Source organism: Microchirus variegatus, assembly GCF_963457635.1.
Source record: "Microchirus variegatus genome assembly, chromosome: 11".
Lineage (NCBI taxonomy): Eukaryota > Metazoa > Chordata > Actinopteri > Pleuronectiformes > Soleidae > Microchirus > Microchirus variegatus.
In genome coordinates this window covers 26,003,524-26,024,396 of record NC_139812.1, presented here as the reverse complement: position 1 = coordinate 26,024,396, position 20,873 = coordinate 26,003,524, and the positions used below count along the sequence as shown (strand labels likewise).

Sequence of the window (20,873 nt, the reverse complement as noted above, 5' to 3'; positions counted from 1 at the left end):
TTGTGGACCAAAGAAGACGTTTGAGAACATCATCGTTTGAAGGTTCAATGCACCAAACATCTAGTTTCACGTGCTGGATTTAGGCTCCAGTCATTTTGATGGCTTGGAAAGAATTGACCAATGGTTCAATTCCCAAGAAGAGTCAACCCAACTGTATTTCTCAAATTATGTCACATTTTCTGCCGTACTTTACAAGAACCTTGGGCTGCAACCTCATTAATCAACTATTTTGACTATTTTCAGCTTCTTAAATGTGAATATTTTCTGGTTTCTTTGCTCCATAAAACAAATAAATCATTAAAACTGTATATTTTTAGTTTGTGGACCAAAGAAGACGTTTGAGAACATCATCATTCGAAGGTTCGATGCACCAAACATCTAGTTTCAGACGCTGGATTTAGGGTTCTGTCATTTTGATGGTGTGGGTTCGAATCCCGCCACTGCCAAAATAATAACTTAATGACCAAGAGAGAAGGAATTGGCCAATGGTTCAATTCCCAAGAAGAGTCAACACAACTGTATTTCTCAAATTACGTCACTTTTTCTGTCGTAGTTCGCAAGAATCTCGGGCTGCAACCTCTTCAATCAACTATTTTGACTATTTTCGTCTTCTTAAATGTGAATATTTTCAGGTTTCTTTGCTCCATAAAACAAAGAAATCATTAAAACCGGAATACTTTTAGTTTGTGGACCAAAGAAGACGTTTGAGAACATGATCGTTTCAAGGTTCAATGCACCAAACATCTCTGGCGGGGGGTTCGAATCCCACCGCTGACAAAATAATAACTTTATGACCAAGAGGGAAGGAATTGGCCATTGGTTCAATTCCCAAGAAGAGTCAACCCAACTGTATTTCTCAAAGTACGTCACAAGAATCTAGGGCTGCAACCTCATCAATCAACTATTTTGACTATTTTCGGCTTCTTAAATGTGAATATTTTCCGGTTTCTTTGCTCCATAAAACAAAGAAATCATTAAAACTGAATATTTTTAGTTTGTGGACCAAAGAAGACGTTTGAGAACATCATCGTTTGAAGGTTCAATGCACCAAACATCTAGTTTCACGTGCTGGATTTAGGCTCCAGTCATTTTGATGGCTTGGAAAGAATTGACCAATGGTTCAATTCCCAAGAAGAGTCAACCCAACTGTATTTCTCAAAGTACGTCACATTTTCTGCCGTACTTTACAAGAACCTTGGGCTGCAACCTCATTAATCAACTATTTTGACTATTTTCAGCTCCTTAAATGTGAATATTTTCTGGTTTCTTTGCTCCATAAAACAAATAAATCATTAAAACTGTATATTTTTTAGTTTGTGGCCCAAAGAAGACGTTTGAGAACATCATCATTCGAAGGTTCGATGCACCAAACATCTAGTTTCAGATGCCGGATTTAGGCTTCAGTCATTTTGATGGTGTGGGTTCGAATCCCGCCACTGCCAAAATAATAACTTTATGACCAAGAGAGAAGGAATTGGCCAATGGTTCAATTCCCAAGAAGAGTCAACACAACTGTATTTCTCAAATTACGTCACTTTTTCTGTCGTAGTTCGCAATAATCTCGGGCTGCAACCTCATCAATCAACTATTTTGACTATTTTCGGCTTCTTAAATGTGAATATTTTCTGGTTTCTTTGCTCCATAAAACAAGAGAAATCATTAAAACCGGAATACTTTTAGTTTGTGGACCAAAGAAGACGTTTGAGAACATGATCGTTTCAAGGTTCAATGCACCAAACATCTCTGGCGGGGGGTTCGAATCCCACCGCTGACAAAATAATAACTTTATGACCAAGAGGGAAGGAATTGGCCATTGGTTCAATTCCCAAGAAGAGTCAACCCAACTGTATTTCTCAAAGTACGTCACAAGAATCTAGGGCTGCAACCTCATCAATGAACTATTTTGACTATTTTCGGCTTCTTAAATGTGAATATTTTCCGGTTTCTTTGCTCCATAAAACAAAGAAATCTTTAATACTGTATATTTTTAGTTTGTGGACCAAAGAAGACGTTTGAGAACATCATCATTCGAAGGTTCGACGCACCAAACATCTAGTTTCAGACACTGCATTTAGGCTTTTTTGGTGTGGGTCATTTTGATGGTGTGGGTTCGAATCCCGCCACTGCCAAAATAATAACTTTATGACCAAGAGAGAAGGAATTGACCAATGGTTCAATTCCCAAGAAAAGTCAACTGTATTTCTCAAATTATGTCACTTTTTCTGCCGTACTTTACAGGAATCTCTGGCTGCAACCTCATTAATCAACTATTTTGACTATTTTTCGGCTTCTTAAATGTGAATATTTTCTGGTTTCTTTGCTCCATAAAACAAAGAAATCATTAAAACCGGAATACTTTTAGTTTGTGGACCAAAGAAGACGTTTGAGAACATGATCGTTTCAAGATTCAATGCACCAAACATCTCTGGCGGGGGTTCGAATCCCACCGCTGCCAAAATAATAACTTTATGACCAAGAGGGAAGGAATTGGCCATTGGTTCAATTCCCAAGAGGAGTCAACCCAACTGTGTTTCTCAAAGTACGTCACATTTTCTGCCGTAGTTCGCAAGAATCTAGAGCTGCAACCTCATTAATCAACTATTTTAACGATTGATTAAATGGTTTTAATCAATTTAATCGGCTTCTTAAATGTGAATATTTTCTGGTTTCTTTGCTCCATAAAACAAATAAATCATTAAAACTGAATATTTTTAGTTTGTGGACCAAAGAAGACGTTTGAGAACATCATCGTTTCAAGGTTCAATGCACCAAACATCTAGTTTCAGACGCTGGATTTATACTCCAGTAATTTCGATGCCGTGGGTTCGAATCCCACCGCTGCCCAAATAATAACTTTTATGGCCAAGAGGGAAGGAATTGGCCAATGGTTCAATTCCCAAGTGGAGTCAACCCAACTGTATTTCTCAAAGTACGTCACTTTTTCTGCCGTAGTTCACAAGAGTCTAGAGCTGCAACCTCATTAATCAACTATTTTGACGATTGATTCATTGGTTTTTCAGCTTCTTAAATGTGAATATTTTCTGGTTTCTTTGCTCCATAAAACAAAGAAATCATTAAAACGGAATATTTTTAGTTTGTGGATCAAATAAGACGTTTGAGAAACAGAATCAAGAGATAATTTGATTGAGAAATTCTGAAAATAATTGAGAGGTTGCAGCCTTACATGAATTTAAAGAGATACATTTTTTAAAATGTAAATTTTTAAAATTTTAAAATTGTTAACTTGGAGGTTGAGATATTGGTGGTGGCAACCAATGGAGTCCCAGACACAGGGCTCCCACGGGGCCTTGAAATCCTTGAAAGTTTGTGAATTTGAAAAAAAACAAAAAACATTTTGATAAACGAAAAATTGATAAAATTGTAAAACACACATTAATTAAGATTATCAACACCTTTTGATGTGAATTCTTCTAAATTTAAGTGCAACCGTTTTCTTTCTTCCAGCGCGTTCACTTCATAGAGTGAACTCTGTGCTTTTTACTGTAACAACTGTTTGTACTTTGCTGTAAGAAGTAATACACTCACACACATTTCCTAAAAATAGAAGAAGAGCATCAGTGCACAGGATTACATCTGAGGCTCTATTGATTTTCCTCCTCGACTCCAGACTTTCCTTAAACTGTATCCGTATCGCTTGTTCGGATTCTGTTCGGAACTTAAGAGGCGACTGAAACACAAAAGCCATTTTCATTTGGCTTTTATTTTCACCATATCTCCCAACAATAGAAACTCAAAGCGGGAACAAACCCTCTTTGAAATAACAGTCAATTCCCCTTCTTTCTTTTTTTTATGGACAGTCAAAGAAAAGACAGGAGGTGATTGTAAAATCGTTGAAGAAAAGGGTGGAACGAGCTCCTGTTTTCTTTCTGAATTGGCAGCAAAGCGATTCTGGGGAACACGGCCAAGAGAAACCAAACCACCAGGTCTGCAGTTAGATGATGAAGGAAGACTGACAACTGTCAACGTAGGAGATCATGGATCAGCCGAATTACGTACGTTACGTTTCCGTGGTACATTTCTGCGAACTACAACTTTTGAACCACAACGACAGAGGCCGATATGCAAGAAATGTAGTATATGAAGACTTAAAACGACTGATATGGAGGAAACGTTGACACAGAATTGGTTTTATCCAATATATTCACAATTAAAACTTGAATTTCCCCAATAAAGCACCTTGTAACACTTTAAAATACAAGTTGACAGAAGAGTTTGTCAAAACAAAATGAGATCCTGCTCAGAAATGCCGGATTTTAGCAAACGTAAAAAGCCTCAGTACCCCTCTCAAAAACATCTCATAGTAGAGATTCCTTGAAATGTAGACAGATTTAGTTGGATTAATTTCTTGTGTAAATGGAAGCAAAACAGAAAACTATAACCATGGTTAGCTAACGCTCTCTCCCTCTTATTCATGATGTTGGTGGATATTTAACGTACGGTGGAACCAATCTCTTAATGAAATTTTAACTTTTTTACCTTTATGAAATTATTATTTTCTGGCAAATCAAAGGCAATTTGTGGGGGAATATTTTAGTTTTTTTCATTATGTGACCATTTTTTCCATTTATTTGCCAAATTCAGCAACTCGTACATCAAACATTTTGGACATAATCGACGGTTTTTCATATGATTTCTTTAATTGTATTACTCGTGGTCACGACCTACTTTTTCAGTTTCCAGCGAAATCAAGAAATCACAAGAAAACATAGTTGGTTTGTTCCGCACATTCTACCATTTAAACCTACTATTTGAATATTCTAGTTTTTGACTGCCTATATTTTTTCATTTATTTGCCAAATTCAACAACTCGTTCATCAAACATTTTGGACATTTTAACTCGTATTTCAAATGATTTCTTTAATTTTATTACTCGTGGTCGTGACCTACTCCTTCAGTTTCCAGCGAAATCAAGAAATCACAAGAAAACATAGTTGGTTTGTTCCACACATTCTACCATATAAACCTACTATTTGAATATTCTAGTTTTTAACTGCCTATATTTTTTCATTTATTTGCCAATTTCAGCAACTTGCATCAATTATTTTGGACATAATCGCCGGTATTTCAAATGATTTCTTTAATTTTATTACTCGTGGTCACGTCCTACTCCTTCAGTTTCCAGCTAAATCAAGAAATCACAAGAAAACATGGTTGGTTTGTTCCACACACATTACTATTTTAAATTTGATGAAATGTTTATTTTCTGGCAAATCAAAGGCAATTTGGGGGGGAATATTCTAGTTTTTTAATAATTGAACATTTTTTCCATTTATTTGCCAATTTCAACAACTTACATCAAACATTTGGACATTTTCACCGGTATTTCAAATGATTTCTTTAATTTTATTACTCTTGGTCGCGACCTACTCCTTCAGTTTCCAGCTAAATCAAGAAATCACAAGAAAAACATAGTTGGTTTCTTTTGGCACAATTTACCATTTCAAATTACTATTTTAAACTTTATGACAGGCAATTTATGTAGGAATATTTCAGTTTTACCATTAAGTGCCTCTATTTTTTTTCCATTTATTTGCCAATTTCAACAACTTTCATCAAACATTCGCCTGTATTTCAAATGTTTTCAAACTCTTACATGTTTTTAAAAGGATTGAAAGACGTACTTGGCGAGAATACTCAACATCCCCCAACTGCAATTTCTGGCGGGGGGGGGGGGGGGAAATGCACGTTTTTTTTTTTTTATTGTCGCTCGCTCACATCGCGCTCACGCAACCTTTACAAGGTATGACTCGGATTTTTCTCCCGCAAACTCTCGCCGTGCCAGCAAGTCGCCTGCAGACGGTGGCATCAAAACAACAGCAGCAGCAGCAGCAGCAGCAGCAGCAGCAGCAGCCAGCGAGGAGAATAATGCACCATCTGTTGACGCGCCGTCACCACCACAGCTTCGTTTGGCTCCCAGCGAACGCGCCGACGTTGACTTGTTGTCGATAAGATGTGGCATAGTGAAAATTGAGACGTCGGCGCGTCCACAGCTGTCGGCAAAAGCTGCTTTATTTTTTTTTTTTGATGATGATGATGATGATGATGATGATGGATGAAAGCGATTGCGATCGCGGTCCCGGACTTCACTCGTTATTTCAACGTGACTCTTAATCCTCGGATCACACAAACGGGGTCAGACCGGTGGCTTCCGAGAGTCGTTTTAAAAATATCTAAACGACGCCCCAGATGCACGGGCTCACTTATGTACGCAGATAACAGCCGAGCTGGACGCGCTCCAGTCATAATGGATAAATGAAAGCCATAAAGACGAGAGAAAAAAAATACAAAGAAGAAGAAGAAGAAGGAGGAGGAAGCTGTTGATGTGGCCGTGTGCTGCCAGCCCACAGTGTTTATGTCGCCCGTTTAATGCAATTTGGGAAAAGCGCATCAGGCATTTGTTTCGAAGCAGATGTCATTTTAATCGTCTGCAGAGATACATTATTGACATCTTCTTTCTTCCATCAGATTAAAAAAAAAATCTGAACCTTTGCATCCGGTCGAATTAACGCGGTTTTTTTTGGCGGGAAAATGTGAAAATAATGAAATTAGCTCAACAGAGTCGTTCTGAAGCGCGATGAGCAAACGTAGCAGCGCCCAGTGTTCTCCGATGCTTCCAGATAATCTTATTTTTTTGATGAAATATGAAGGGTGTCGTCGTTAGAGGAAATGTGTATTTTAGCTCGCTGGCCTCTTTATTAGGTACAGTCTTCTCCTGTTAATGGTGCAACTACAGCCCTAAACCACTTTTGTCAGGTGAAAACCAGTGTATTTAGGTAACAGAGCTTAGAAATGTCCTTATGAATATAATATTAAAAGAATCATAAACACACTCTATACATTGTTAATGTGGTAAACGACTATTCTAGCTGCAAACGTCTGTTTTTTAATGGAATATGTACATAGGTGTATAGAGGCCCATTCCCAGTGTGCTAATGGTACATTGTGTTTGCTAATGGCGTTAAAAAGGCTATTGGATGATTAGAAATGTTCTCGAGTAATCCATTAATCGTTTGGTGCATTAAATGTGTTAAAATTATGTTCTCGAACCAAAATGATTCAGTTTTAATGATTTCTTTGTTTATGCGGAGCAAAGAAACCAAGAAAATATTCACATTTAAGAAGCTAAAACAATCAGAAACTACCAAAAAGCAGAGAAACGGAGCTTTGCACCAATACACCTGGCATAGCGGTAGAACCTCAGAACGACCGTCCAATCACAGACGTCAGCTTCTCAGTACCGTAATTCCTAAACTGTTGAATAACTGCCAGATATGGAAAATGAAAGTTGGACAAAAAGGAAGCAGAAGAACTCACTAATTTTCAATTCTACAGCCATAAAATCAGCCTGGTTATCATGACGGTCATAAGAGAGGGTTAAGTAGGTTCTAAGTAGAACCATATAAGGTTCTTCTGCTTGTCCTCATAGGAGAACCCTTTTTGGCTCCAGGTACAAGCATTTTATAAAGGTTCCACCTGGAATCCTTTTGTAGGGTTCCACCAAGAACCCCTTTAAAACCCTTTATTCAGGAAAGGGGTTTTAAAGGGTTCTCTGGTTCAATATGGTTCTTACTGGAACCATTAGTGTTACCAAGAACCCTTGAAAAACCCTTTCTTTGGGAAAAGGGTTTTTCAGAAGCAAATGGTTCCAGGTAGAACGTCAGCTCTTGTAGAAGAACCCTTTTGGAACCCTTATTTCTAAGAGTGCTTTCACACCTACAGCATTTGGTGCGCGCCAAACGTGTTTGGTCCCTTGGTTCGGTTCTTTTGCGTAGATGTGAATGTAAGCTCGGTCCTTTGATGCGCACCAAAGCAAACTTTATTAAGCTTTATCCGGCCTACTTTGGTTCGGTTCCTCTGGCGTGAAAGCAACCAAACCAAATGGGACGAAACGGTCTAGTTTAATGCATTATGGGTATGAGATGAGATTACCCCGAATTTCCACCGGGTGCGTCAGCAGCGCGGAACGCAGGAAATCGGGGGGTTAGTCCGGTTTCCGGTGCTGATGGTCTTTGCGGTCTACTTTGGTTCGTTTGGAGCTCCGCATATGTGAAAGCAAACCATATCCACGTATGGTGGCCCTGAGGTGCAAAAAAGCAAATCACAAAACACAACGCAAATCAAAAAACCCAATGCAAATCAAAAACACAAATCACAAAACACAACGCAAATCAAAAAACAACGCAAATCAAAAAACAACGCAAATCAAAAACACAAATCACAAAACACAAATCACAAAACACAACACAAATCAAAAATCACAATTGTTATTTGCATTTCCGTTTTGAGTTAATGTTTTCGTGTTTTTTGATTTGCGTTGTGTTTTGTGATTTGTGTTGTTTTGTGATCTGCGTTTGTGTTTTCGATTTGCGTTTGTGTTTTTGATTTGCGTTGGGTTTTTTGATTTGCGTTGTGTTATTTGATTTCTGTCGTGTTTTTTGATTTCTGTTGTGTTGTGTGATTTGTGTTGTGTTTGTGTTTTGTGTTTTGTGTTTTGTGTTTTGTGTTTTGTGTTTTGCGTTTGTGTTTTGCACCTCAGGGCCACCGTACCCACGTCTGTTTGCTACATTGTAACATTTTTCTGACTGGTGCAGACCGAAGCAATCGAACTACGAAAAACCAAAGCCCCCTGAGAGTGTGTGAGTCCACTGCAGTGTGACTGACGGCTGGATGAGCAGGCGGAGGAGGAGGGGCGGGGAGCGTGACTTGACGTTTTTACAGGATAAAAAAAAAAAAAGCAATCTTGTGCCGAGGTGAATGTACTTTTTGACTTCGTGTTGACGTTTTCTTCAGAAAACTGCTCGCAAACACAGCGATAACTCTCTTTGACGGCACTTGAGAATGATTTTTGCGAGTCAACTCCCCCGCGCGGCGAACCGATCAAAAGACGCAATCAAAGTGTTTTCAAAACATCTCGTCGCGTAAAACGTGGATTTTGTCCGAGAGCCAAAATCAAATGTTGGTCTTCAAAGTGCTTAAAGATCTGGATCCGTGTTTATCCGGCCAGTGTTTGTGAAGACGTTAGCGCGTCCACAGACTCTGTTTCCACTCTCCTTCCTCTCTCTCTCTCGGTCTCATAATGAGTCTGAGCTTTGAGGCGCAGCAGCATCTCAAACCCGGCGGATCATTAGCAGTCAAACTAGGACTTAATCGCTAAGCCAAACTAACGATCGTCCTCCAGGACTGATCTGGAAACAGCCAATTCTCTCTCACACACACACAAAGTCTCTTCTTTCATCTGTTTTTTGGAGCAGGAGTCTTTGAAAAATGACCGTAGAGGAAAAGGCCGACAGCAGCAAAAGAGGAACGAGGGGGGAAGGGTTTTAGCGTCGCACACGGAGGGGGAACTCGAGGGGCCTTGCAGGGTATTTATAGGGAAAAGGGAGTTTTCAAAGCTCCAGGCGTCATTCAGGGACTCGGACAGGAGACAGAGGGGGAGGCATTAAGGTGTAGGACACGAGCGACGCTAAGAGAAGGAGACACGAGAGACAAAGAGGACGCTCGGCGTTTGAGGTTGAAGTGAAGTCAGGTGCGGAATTAGCTGTTTTTAGGGGCTGCATCTAAAATTTGACGTGAAATTTCACTTATTCGTTGATGAAAAACGTTGAGTTTGTTCAGGACGCTCATGCCAACATTCACGTTTGTCTTATTTTTATATGTTTGTAACTGTAAACATTGATTTTTGTGGAAAATAAATGGATAAACTGTTATTGGGAGTGCCGACTCTGCACAAATTCATGCGAGACACCTTCAGATTATTAATATTATTATTATTGTTATAATATCAGAAGTGGCAGGTCTGGCGAAAAAATTCGATATTGGCATAGTTCACGGATCCATGCCTTGCTCAAGGTCTCTATAGCGTGAAAACAGAGGCAAAATTGAGTTTCACAGAATTTCCCAAAACTTGGTGGGAAGATGTTGCAGACCGAGACGAACAAAAAAGTCGACCGTAACCATGGCCTCAAGTCAACAGGAAGTCTTCCGTTTTGCCGATTTGCCCCCTACGTAAATGAGCGAACTCGTCCGAGCGCGTTTGTTGTACGGACGTAAATAAAACATGCCAATTTGTACGAGAAACATCGAAGGTGAAATGGTTTTACGTATTAAAAAACGGCATGGCCACGGCAACCCCTCTGCTTTTTGTCGATTTTCGACCATTCGCCACGAAACAGGAAGTGCCCTAAAACTTCGGCATACGTTGAGTTCCACCGAATTTCCCGAAACTTGGTGGGAAGATGTTATAGACCAAGACGAACCAAAAAGTCGACCGTAACCATGGCCTCAGGTCAACAGGAAATCGGCCATTTTGAATGTTGCCGTCCATTTTGGCGTGTTGCACCCTACGTAAATGAGCAAATTATTTTGAGCATGTTTGTCGTACTGACATAAAAAAGACAAACGCTCCTCTGCCCGACTGCTGTATACACACAAATGCTCCCTCAGTCACACAAGGTCTGATAGTTTTGCAGCGTTAAGAGTCTTTGAACGCCTTCTCCTAAATTTCCAATTCAATATCATTTGAAACGGCAAAACCTTTTATTTCGGTTGAAAAGAAATGGTTTAATGGTTTAATCAATACCAATCTGCCTTTGAAGTGAACTGTCAGAGAAAAGGCTGACACGAAAAAAAAAAAAAAAAAAACTGTTATTGGGCATCGCTGACTCAGCACGTTTCTCTGAATTTATGGAATTTATAGAGTAGTGAATTGTACTGTACTCATAAAGAGAAAAACCCAGGTGATTCAGCAGTTTCATGTGATAAATGCTCCTGCGCTCGCCCATACGATGATGCTGCCGTCGTGTATTTTTTTTTTAATACTTTTTAAACACAATAGCTGAAACGGGTGAAATGCTGACTCAGCGAGATACGAGTATTGTATTGTACGGTAGATCGGGACCAAACGTTGGCAAACGAACAATTCCCAACTGCATTTTCTCAGGAAATTCACATCTTCTCGTTCCTTTTTTTCTTACTTTGTTGTATGTAATTCCTGCCACTAGGGGTCTCCCATTCAAAACAATGACGAAAGTTAGTTATATTGATCGACATAAAACTTTTTTAAAAAGTCATATCTCTTAATAAGCACATATTTTTCGTCATGTTATACTGTATTTTAATGTATTTTATCTGTGATAGACCAAGACGAACAAAAAAGTCGACCGTAACCATGGCCTCAACTCAACAGGAAGTCAGCCATTTTGAATTTTGGCAATGGCTCCTAGTCCCCACCCGCCACTGCACTAATGCTGTATACACACAAACGCTCCCTCAGTCAGCCAGGTCTGATAGTTTTGCAGAATTAAGAGTCTAAGAGATGTATGTAATTGTTGTTGTATGCAATTCCTGCCACTAGGGGTCTCTCATTCAAAACAATGAGGAAAGTTAGTTATATTGATCCACATAAAACTTTAAAAAAGTAATAAGCACATACTTTTCGTCGTGTTATACTTTATTTTAATGTATTTTATCTGCTGCTAATATTGTGTTCCTTAAGGAGGAATGTTCATATATTAATATAAAGCCATAAAGTATAAAGTTCATGCATCTCAACCCTAATACAAAGAGTTATTGCTGCAGGTTTTATTATTATTAATAATATATTCATTTTGCATCATAAATGTGTTCATATTGTGAACTATAAATCGTTCCACATCAAAACAAAGACTTTTATTTTGAAAGGACGCATTATACAACAGCATTAATATTATTATTTAGACTTTCAGTGACGTCATTAAGACGTGAATCATCTCATGATATTTTTAAAACGGTGTGTAAAAACCGCTGCTTTTCAAATTTTCGCCGATTCCATTAAAATATGCGTTGAATTCGGCCTTTTGTTCGAAAACACAGATGATATTTTTAGTACGTGTCTGGAAACGGAGGGTTTTTGTGGTTTGTTTGTGTTATTTTTAACACTCCGCTGCACACAAACAGGAACGCTTCTTCTTGCGTGGTTGCCAGGACTCTTCACGGCGCCGTGATGTATGTACAATTGGTTTTTCGCGGTGGCTTTAACATCCGCGCGTCACAGCGATGTGTGTGTGTGTGTGTGCGTGAGTGTGAGTGTGTGTGCGGCGCTGCTCACTGATGTGGTTCTGTTGTGGTGACATGAGCGACCGGCTGGAGGCTGTTTGGGTGAGCGATGACGAGCAGCGTCTGAAAGAATGGGCTTCAGGGCGGTCGGCTGCGGAAAATAGAATATCTCACGCACACACACACACACACACACACACACACACACACACACACACACACACACACACACATATATACACACAGATGTCTCTTACTCTAACTCTCCCGTGTTAAAACTGTCCTCACACCCTCCGTCTTGCTCGCTTCAGGCCGCGTTGCACATTCGTCCACTGTGAAATGGAAGGACGGCGTTCGCCGCACACGGTTTCATTTAAGCTTCTATTCCATTAACCTCAGAGTCGGGCGCCGGGGCCGCTCTCGCCGCTGCCGCCGCCGCCGCGTACATTTCAGGAGGGAGGTTACGCTTCTCTAATCACTCGTGCACTCTTTTTTTTTTTACGGAAAGCGGCGTTGCAATCGCTTAAACGGAGGGGGGGGGGAAAAACTAATCGGCGTCCGGGGGTCACTGGGGTCGCTGGAGCCAATCCCATTAGCCGAAAGAGGGGCGAAAAAGGCGGGGTCACACGGCGGCCCCGGAGAGGTCGCCAGTCCGTCGCCAGAAGGACAAACATTGTCCCCGCCCACCCCCTGCACTGCTCCTGTATACAGACAAAAGCTCCCTCATCATTCGTTTGAATCGAATCTAAAGTGCCCTATGGCTTCGGCATACATCGAGATTTAACAGAATTTCTCGAAACTTGGTGGGAAGGTGTTATAGACCAAGACGAACGAAAAAGTCGACCGTAACCATGGCCTCAACTCAACAGGAAGTCAGCCATTTTGAATTTTGTCATTGGCCCCGCCCACCACCTGCACTGCTGTTGTATACACACAAACGCTCCCTCATCAGTCGTTTTAAACCACATCTAAACTGATCTCTTCTTCTTCTTCTCCACAGATGCGCAGCACTCGAGGTGTCTCAGTTTGGCCTGTGGGGTTAGTGGGAGGCAGAACCTACGAGCGCCCCCTGGTGTCTGGGGATAAAGTTGTGGGCTGGTACACCGGCTGGAGGCCGGACAGAATGTTCGCCACGGACATGGCAGGTACGGAAAAAACAACACTTTTACACCGATTTTACTGCATTTCACCACAAAACTGTTTCAAAACTGTGCTAGTGCTGGGCACGTTAGCGCGCTAACGGCGTCAGCGCCAACGCACGGCGCGTTTCCATGACGACTGACCGGAAACGGACGCGCGTGACGTCGTGTTTTACGTGACTCCCGATTGTTAAAGCGAGTCTCTAAAGCAACGCTAAACTTGAAAAACAGTAGTACGCAGGTACGCTAGTGGTCTTTTTGTTTAATCAACAGACCGCTCCAGTTCGACTGTAGGCGCGCTAACGCCGCTTAAGGAGCTAACGCGGCTAACGGAGCTAACCTGTGAACGGTGCCTGGACCCCAGTAAACATGACGTCACGCGCGTCTTTTTCCTGTCCGTCGACGCCGTTAGCCGCCGCTAACATGCCCAGCGCTATTAGTTACCGTTACTTCATACCAGCTAGACAATTCTGCCAATAAACCCGCAACACAATGCTACACACTGGACCTTTAAATGTAAATAGAAATAATGGGTTTGTGCTTATGTGGACACAGCCGAGGGCAGCGACACACACACACACACACACACACACACACACACACACACACACACACACGCGCACACGCACGCACACACACACACACACGTCCGCCCTCTGGGATTAATCTTAATTAAACTACAATAACAAGACTGAACCTCTCATTTTTTTCCCTCTCCTGCTGGTTTTGCATACTTTGTGGGGACACTCATAGACATAATGCATCCCCCAGCCCCTTTCACCCTAGCGTTAACCATCACAACTAAACGCCCCCTTATCTCGAACCCTAACCCTTAAAACCAGGTCTTCGCCCTGAAAAAGCCTGTTAAAGTGTTAAAATGTCACATAATGAACGACACATATCTATTATATCTATTCTTTTAATAGACTTGACAGCGTAACCCTAATCGTGCACATGACCAGAAATGAGGTTCTGCCTCATTAGGAGCAGGTTTTGGTCTCCATGAGGACCATTGGTCCTGGTCCTGGCCAGGAAAGGTCCTATAGAGGCAGCAAATACAAGCACACACACACAGACACACACACACACAGTAATTATCAGCCTTACTTTTACGCAGCTCTACATAATTACACTGTCAATTTGCAGCGCTAAGATTTACAGCCGCGTTACGAAGCATTTTAGCCTCTCTCTTTTTTTTCCCTCCTTCTTCTTCTTCTTCTTCTTCTTCCTCCTCCAAGAATAACAGCGACCGTCTGACGCCCCCAAACTTTATTCACTCTTAAATTATTATTCATAGGATTTACAATGGGGTGTCTGCAGAGCGCTGAGTGAGTGCCAGTGCGTGTCCTCGCCGTATTGTGTTGTACAGCGTTGTATTGTTAGCAGAACACTGAAGACTCCCTCACATCCGCGGCACCGTCTCATTCCAGTCAGACACAAAAGGCACCGGGACGGTGACTGTGCACGCGCACACGCACGTGCACGCGCATGCACACACACGCACACCTGCCTGCACTTGAACCGACACGAACGCACTGCAAATGCTAATTTCACACATAAGCACATCAGCCTCGTTTTGCAAAACACAGAAACTGGATAACAAATTGCCATCATCCATACACATCTGAAAAACGCTTAATATAAATAAAGTATAAATGCACATCTTTGGATTTGTTTATTTATTTGAATGTGATGTTTTTAAGTGATTTAATATGGACACAAATTGCTCCTGAAAAAGAGCTAATACTACGATACACCTTTTTAAATTAAAATGTATCGATTTAGCTTAAGATTTATCTCAGGCTTGAGTCAAAGTTTAACGTGTTAAAACATTAACACAATTAATGCTGCTGCGTTTCAAACCCAGACTACAATACATTGGTGTGTTGTATCGCTAAACATGTAAGCATTAAGCTAACTAATGTTTGGATAAGTTGTTAGAGAAGATAACTAATACTTTAGCTAACTGCATAGATAAGATTTTGCTTACCGGCTAAAGAAGCTAATACTTTGGCCAAGTGGATGGATAGGCTAACTAATACTTTAGCTTACTAAATAGAGAGGCTAACTACTACCTTAGCTAACTAGATAGAGAATTTGGTTACTAGATAGACAGGCTAACTAATTCTTCAGCTAAATAGATAGAGATGCTAACTAATACTTTGGCTAACTAGATTCAGAAGCTATAATCAGTACTTTGGCTCAGTGGATAGAGAAGTATCTACTATGTTGGCTAACCGGATAGAGCATACTTCAGTTGACTAGATGGAGAGGCTAACTAATACTTTAGCTTACTAGATAGAGAGGCTAGCCCCTCTGTTAACTAGACAGAGGGGCTAACTAATACTTCAGCTAACTAGATAGAGAAGCTAACAAATGTTGGCTAACTAGATGGATAGACTAACTAATACTTTGGCTAACTGGATAGAGCATACTTCAGTTAAGTAGATAGAGAGGCTAACTAAGACCTGTTAACTAGATAGAGAAGCTAACTAATATGTTGGCTAACTAGATGGAGAGGCTAACTAATACTTTGGCTAACTTGATAGAGCATACTTCAGTTAAGTAGATAGAGTGGCTAACTAATACCTGTCAACTAGATAGAGAGGCTAACTAATACTTCAGCTAACTAGATAGAGAAGCTAACTAATATGTTGGCTAACTAGATGGAGAGGCTAACTGGACAGAGCATACTTCAGTTAAGTAGATAGAGAGGCTAATATCTAAGTTAACTAGACTGAGAGGCTAACTAATACTTCAGCTAACTAGATAGAGAGGCTAACTAATACTTTGGCTAACTGGATAGAGCATACTTCAGTTAAGTAGATAGAGAGGCTAACTAATACTTCAGCTAACTAGATAGAGAAGCTAATTAATATGTTGGCTAACTAGATGGAGAGGTAAACTAATACTTTAGCTAACTATATAGAGTCTATTGGTGTGTTAATCACGGGCAAATAACTAAAAATGTAAGTAAGATGCTAACAAATGTGTGGCACAGTGGTTAGAGAAGATAACTACTTTGGTTAACTGGATAGAAAAGATAAACAATACCTTAGCTAAAAACGGTTGCTAAATTAGCATTGTAGAGCAGGATGCACTGCATCAGAAGACACAGATTATACTCTACCCTTGAGAGGAACTATTGTGTGATAAATACACACATTAAATGAAGCAGATGAAGATGTTTGAACAAACACAGCTCACCGCCAGTCTCCTCCTGTATGTTTTACGTATTCTACGTCTCACTCCCACATCCACGGGCTTTGTTGTAAACCTATTTTCACGAGGTCTGTGTGTGATCATAGTTGCAGTTCAACATAGATGGAAAACAGAGACACGGCAACACAAAGATGATTGTGCTTTTGTCGAAGTGGCACTTGTTCGGCGGGGGGAGTGTTCGCTGAGATGAGGACGCCAGAGTGTTTAACCCCAGGTGACACAGCTCTGGAGCTGCAGGAGCGAGGATGGAGTCACCACAGTGCAGTGTAGATATATCAGCCCACTGTTTAGCAATCTGATGCTAACTAATACCTACGTTAACTAGATAGAGAGGCTAACTAATACCTTGGCTAACTAAATAGAGAGGTTAACTACTACTTTAGCTAACTGGATAGAGAGTTTGGTTACTAGATAGACACGCTAACTAATACTTCAGCTAACTAGATAGAGATGCAAACTAATAACTAAGTTAACTAGATAGAGAGACAAACTAATAATTTGGCTAACTGGATAGAGCATACTTCAGTTAAGTAGATAGAGAGGCTAACTAATACCTAAGTTAACTAGATAGAAAGGCTAACTAATACTTCAGCTAACTAGATAGAGAGTTTGGTTACTAGATAGGCAGGCTAACTAATAATTTGGCTAACTGGATAGAGCATACTTCAGTTAAGTAGATCAAGCTAACTCATACCTAAGTTAACTAGATAGTGAGGCTAACTAATACTTCAGCTAACTAGATAGAGATACTAACTAATACTTCAGCTAACTAGATAGAGAAGTTAACTAATATGTTGGCTAACTAGATGGAGAGGCTAACTAATACTTTGGCTAACTGGATAGAGCATTCTTCAGTTAAGTAGATAGAGAGGCCAACTAATACCTAAGTTAACTAGATAGAGAAGCTAACTAATTTGTTGGTTAACTAGATGAAGAGGCTAACTAATACTTTGGCTAACTAATACGTTGGCTAACTAGATGGAGAGGCTAACTAATACTTTGGCTAACTGGATAGAGCATACTTCAGTTAAGTAGGTAGAGAGGCTAACTAATACCCAAGTTAACTAGATAGAGAAGCTTACTAATATGTTGGCTAACTAGATGGAGAGGCTAACTAATACTTTGGCGAACTAGATGGAGAGGTTAACTAATACTTAAGCTAACTATTTAGAGAGTCTATTGGTGTGTTAACCATGGGTGAATAACTAAACATGTAAGTAAGATGCTACAACTAACTAATTGACGGTTAATCGACCTATCGTTGCGGACCTCTAGTGGAAACATGGCTGTCAGTGGAGACACCAGGGAAAAAAATACTTTATTTTACCTCATAAAAATAAAACAGCATCTTAAGTGTGTGAATACATTTGCCTCTTTAGCTCACGGCCGTTTGTGACTGTAAAACCGAAGTTTGTTTTTGGTTTATTCACCACCCACGCTCCTGCACCAAATCCCATAGAGATCCCATAGTTTTTACAGCACCGTTTCTTCACCACTGCACACAACAGTTGTTCACCCACTGCTGCCTTCCTCTGTGAGTTTAATGTATTATTTTGTGACTTTAGTGTTAGATAGATAGATAGATAGATAGATAGATAGATAGATAGATAGATAGATAGATAGATAGATAGATAGATAGATAGATAGATAGATAGATAGATAGATAGATAGATAGATACTAACTAGCAGCTCGATAGATAGATGATAGATAGATAGATAGATAGATAGATAGATAGATAGATAGATAGATAGATAGATAGATAGATAGATAGATAGATAGATAGATAGATAGATAGATAGTAGCTAGCAGCTAGATAGCTAGATAACTGATAGATATCTAGATACTAGCTAGCAGCTAGCAGTTAGATAGCTATATAGGTCAGTGAGAGTATGTCATGGGTTAAAAAATAAAAAGTAGGACAAAGTAAGTGCAGATTGTAGACATTAGCCTCCTGGGCAAACGTGGCTGCAGGGCAGGAAATGTCCATTTTGTATCTGCTCTGATTCAATCCACTGCACCTGTGCTGCATTTATCTTATGATGATTAGCCTGAGGCAACACACACACACACACACACACACACGCACACGCACACGCACACGCACACGCACACGCACACACACACACACACACACACCGCAATAATGCACCTGAAAGCAGTGCAACCTGACATTGTTACAGGCATCACATCAGGTCTGTGTGTGTTTGCTTTTGTGAACATGAGTGTTCTTGCTGTGGAAAAAGCTCTTTTGGTGTGTGTGTGTGTGTGTGTGTGTGTGTGTGTGTGTGTGTGTGTGTGTGTGTGTGTGTGTGTGTGTGTGTGTGTGTGTGTGTGTGTGTGTGTGTGTGTACACTAAATACTTTTGTTTTGCTTTGATAGCTGTGTTTACGCCCGAGCCTCACGGTGTGTTGGCTGCAGCTCGTGTTCTCTGTTGTTGTTGCTCACACAGCGAGTGTGAGTCTGCTGAGTGGCTACTGTGAGGAGGGAGGAGGGGGGAGGGTTTGCCTTTGAAAATGACCATCAATAATAGAAGTGTAACATGCCTATGTACTCAGCTAATGGTGCGTGTGCGTTGTGGTCGGAAATGTCAACTGGAACGGCTCCTGAAGTTGGATTTTCCAACTCAGAAATTAGATAGATAGATAGATAGATAGATAGATAGATAGATAGATAGATAGATAGATAGATAGATAGATAGATAGATAGATAGATAGATAGATAGATAGATATGTGGCTAGCTAGCTAAGATAGATAACTGATAGATATCTAGATAACTAGCTAGAAGCTAGATAGATAGATAGATAGATAGATAGATAGATAGATAGATAGATAGATAGATAGATAGATAGATAGATAGATAGATAGATAGATAGATAGATAGACAGACATGTGGCTAGCTAGCTAAGATAGATAGATAGATAGATAGATAGATAGATAGATAGATAGATAGATAGATAGATAGATAGATAGATAGATAGATAGATAGATAGATAGATAGATAGATAGATAGATAGATAGCTATCTAGCTAAGATAGATAACTGATAGATATCTAGATAACTAGCTAGATAGATAGATAGATAGATAGATAGATAGATAGACAGACAGACAGACAGACAGACAGACAGACAGACAGACAGACAGACAGACAGACATGTGGCTAGCTAGCTAAGATAGATAGATAGATAGATAGATAGATAGATAGATAGATAGATAGATAGATAGATAGATAGATAGATAGATAGATAGATAGATAGATAGATAGATAGATAGATAGATATGTGGCTAGCTAGCTAATATAGATAGATAACTGATAGATATCTAGATAACTAGCTAGAAGCTAGATAGATAGATAGATAGATAGATAGATAGATAGATAGATAGATAGATAGATAGATAGATAGATAGATAGATAGATAGATAGATAGATAGATAGATAGATAGATATGCGGCTAGCTAGGTAAGATAGATAACTGATAGATATCTAGATAACCAGCTAGAAGCTAGATAGATGTGAAAGCTACATAATACCTCAAACACCAGGCGAACACTGAGCATGTGTCAGTCTTCACCACAGCTGCAGACTTAGAGGAAAAGAAGGCGGTGAATTCTCAAACTGATGCAGTGATTGCAGTGAAGGCGCACCACCCACCAACAATTTGCATGAATAAATATTCACTAATTACGTCGAGACTTTGAGATAGAGAGAAGATCACAGCATTTTCTGGAAGAAAAATAGTTTTTTACCTCCTGTCATGCTGTGTTTTTTTTGTTTTTTAACATTTGAGGATAGTGACCTTTTTTAACATTTGAGAAAAACTAAATCAACATATTATTGCATTTTAAGGATGAAACGAATCAATCGAATTGATTGAAACAAGGACAAAGATGAGTTATTAATGAAAATGATACTTTAGTTTCAGCCATAAATGAATCCTCTTTGGAAAGAAAATGGTTTGTCGATGTCAAAATGGAGTTTTGTTTTCTCTCAAGCGTCATCTAGCAGGTAATTAACTTAAACCTGTATTGATGTGGATGTGCAGTAAAGTACAGCAGCTCTCTGCTTGTGTCTTCATGACTCAGCAGGAAGGCTGAAGGGGGAGGAGCTGCTGCTGGGAGTAATTTCTTTAAGCCCCATCGGGGGAAACCTGGAGCTGCAGCGAGGACAAGAACTCACACAGTTTATACCTTATGTTATTTTTAATATTGTGAATTTCTGTCTCCACTCTCTGCAAAAACAATATCAGGATTTTTTTTTTTTTTTTAAAAACCATTAAAACAAGAGCCTTTTGAAAAGCCACAAAGAGTCTTTTCAAAAACATCAAGCTCCAACGACTAAGTGCTAATTCAAATCATCAAAATGTTCAATCTCAAAAGAAAATGAAATGACCCCAAGCTGTTTCCCTCCGTTACCCTTAATTAAGTTGTTTGTGCTGAAAGAACCACTTATATTATACTG

At 39.9% G+C, this 20,873-nt stretch overlaps 1 protein-coding gene across 1 annotated transcript in view; it reads left to right on the top strand.

Annotated features, from left to right (window-relative positions):
* The window catches only part of b3gat2 (beta-1,3-glucuronyltransferase 2 (glucuronosyltransferase S)), a gene marked incomplete at both ends in the record, with an annotated part of 57,936 nt that overhangs the window by 20,960 nt on the left and 16,103 nt on the right, over positions 1 to 20,873 (top strand). Inside the window, one exon of the mRNA XM_083898045.1 lies at positions 13,055 to 13,199. Coding sequence (XP_083754171.1) covers positions 13,055 to 13,199 — 145 coding nt within the window. The remainder of the gene's footprint in view (positions 1 to 13,054; positions 13,200 to 20,873) is intronic.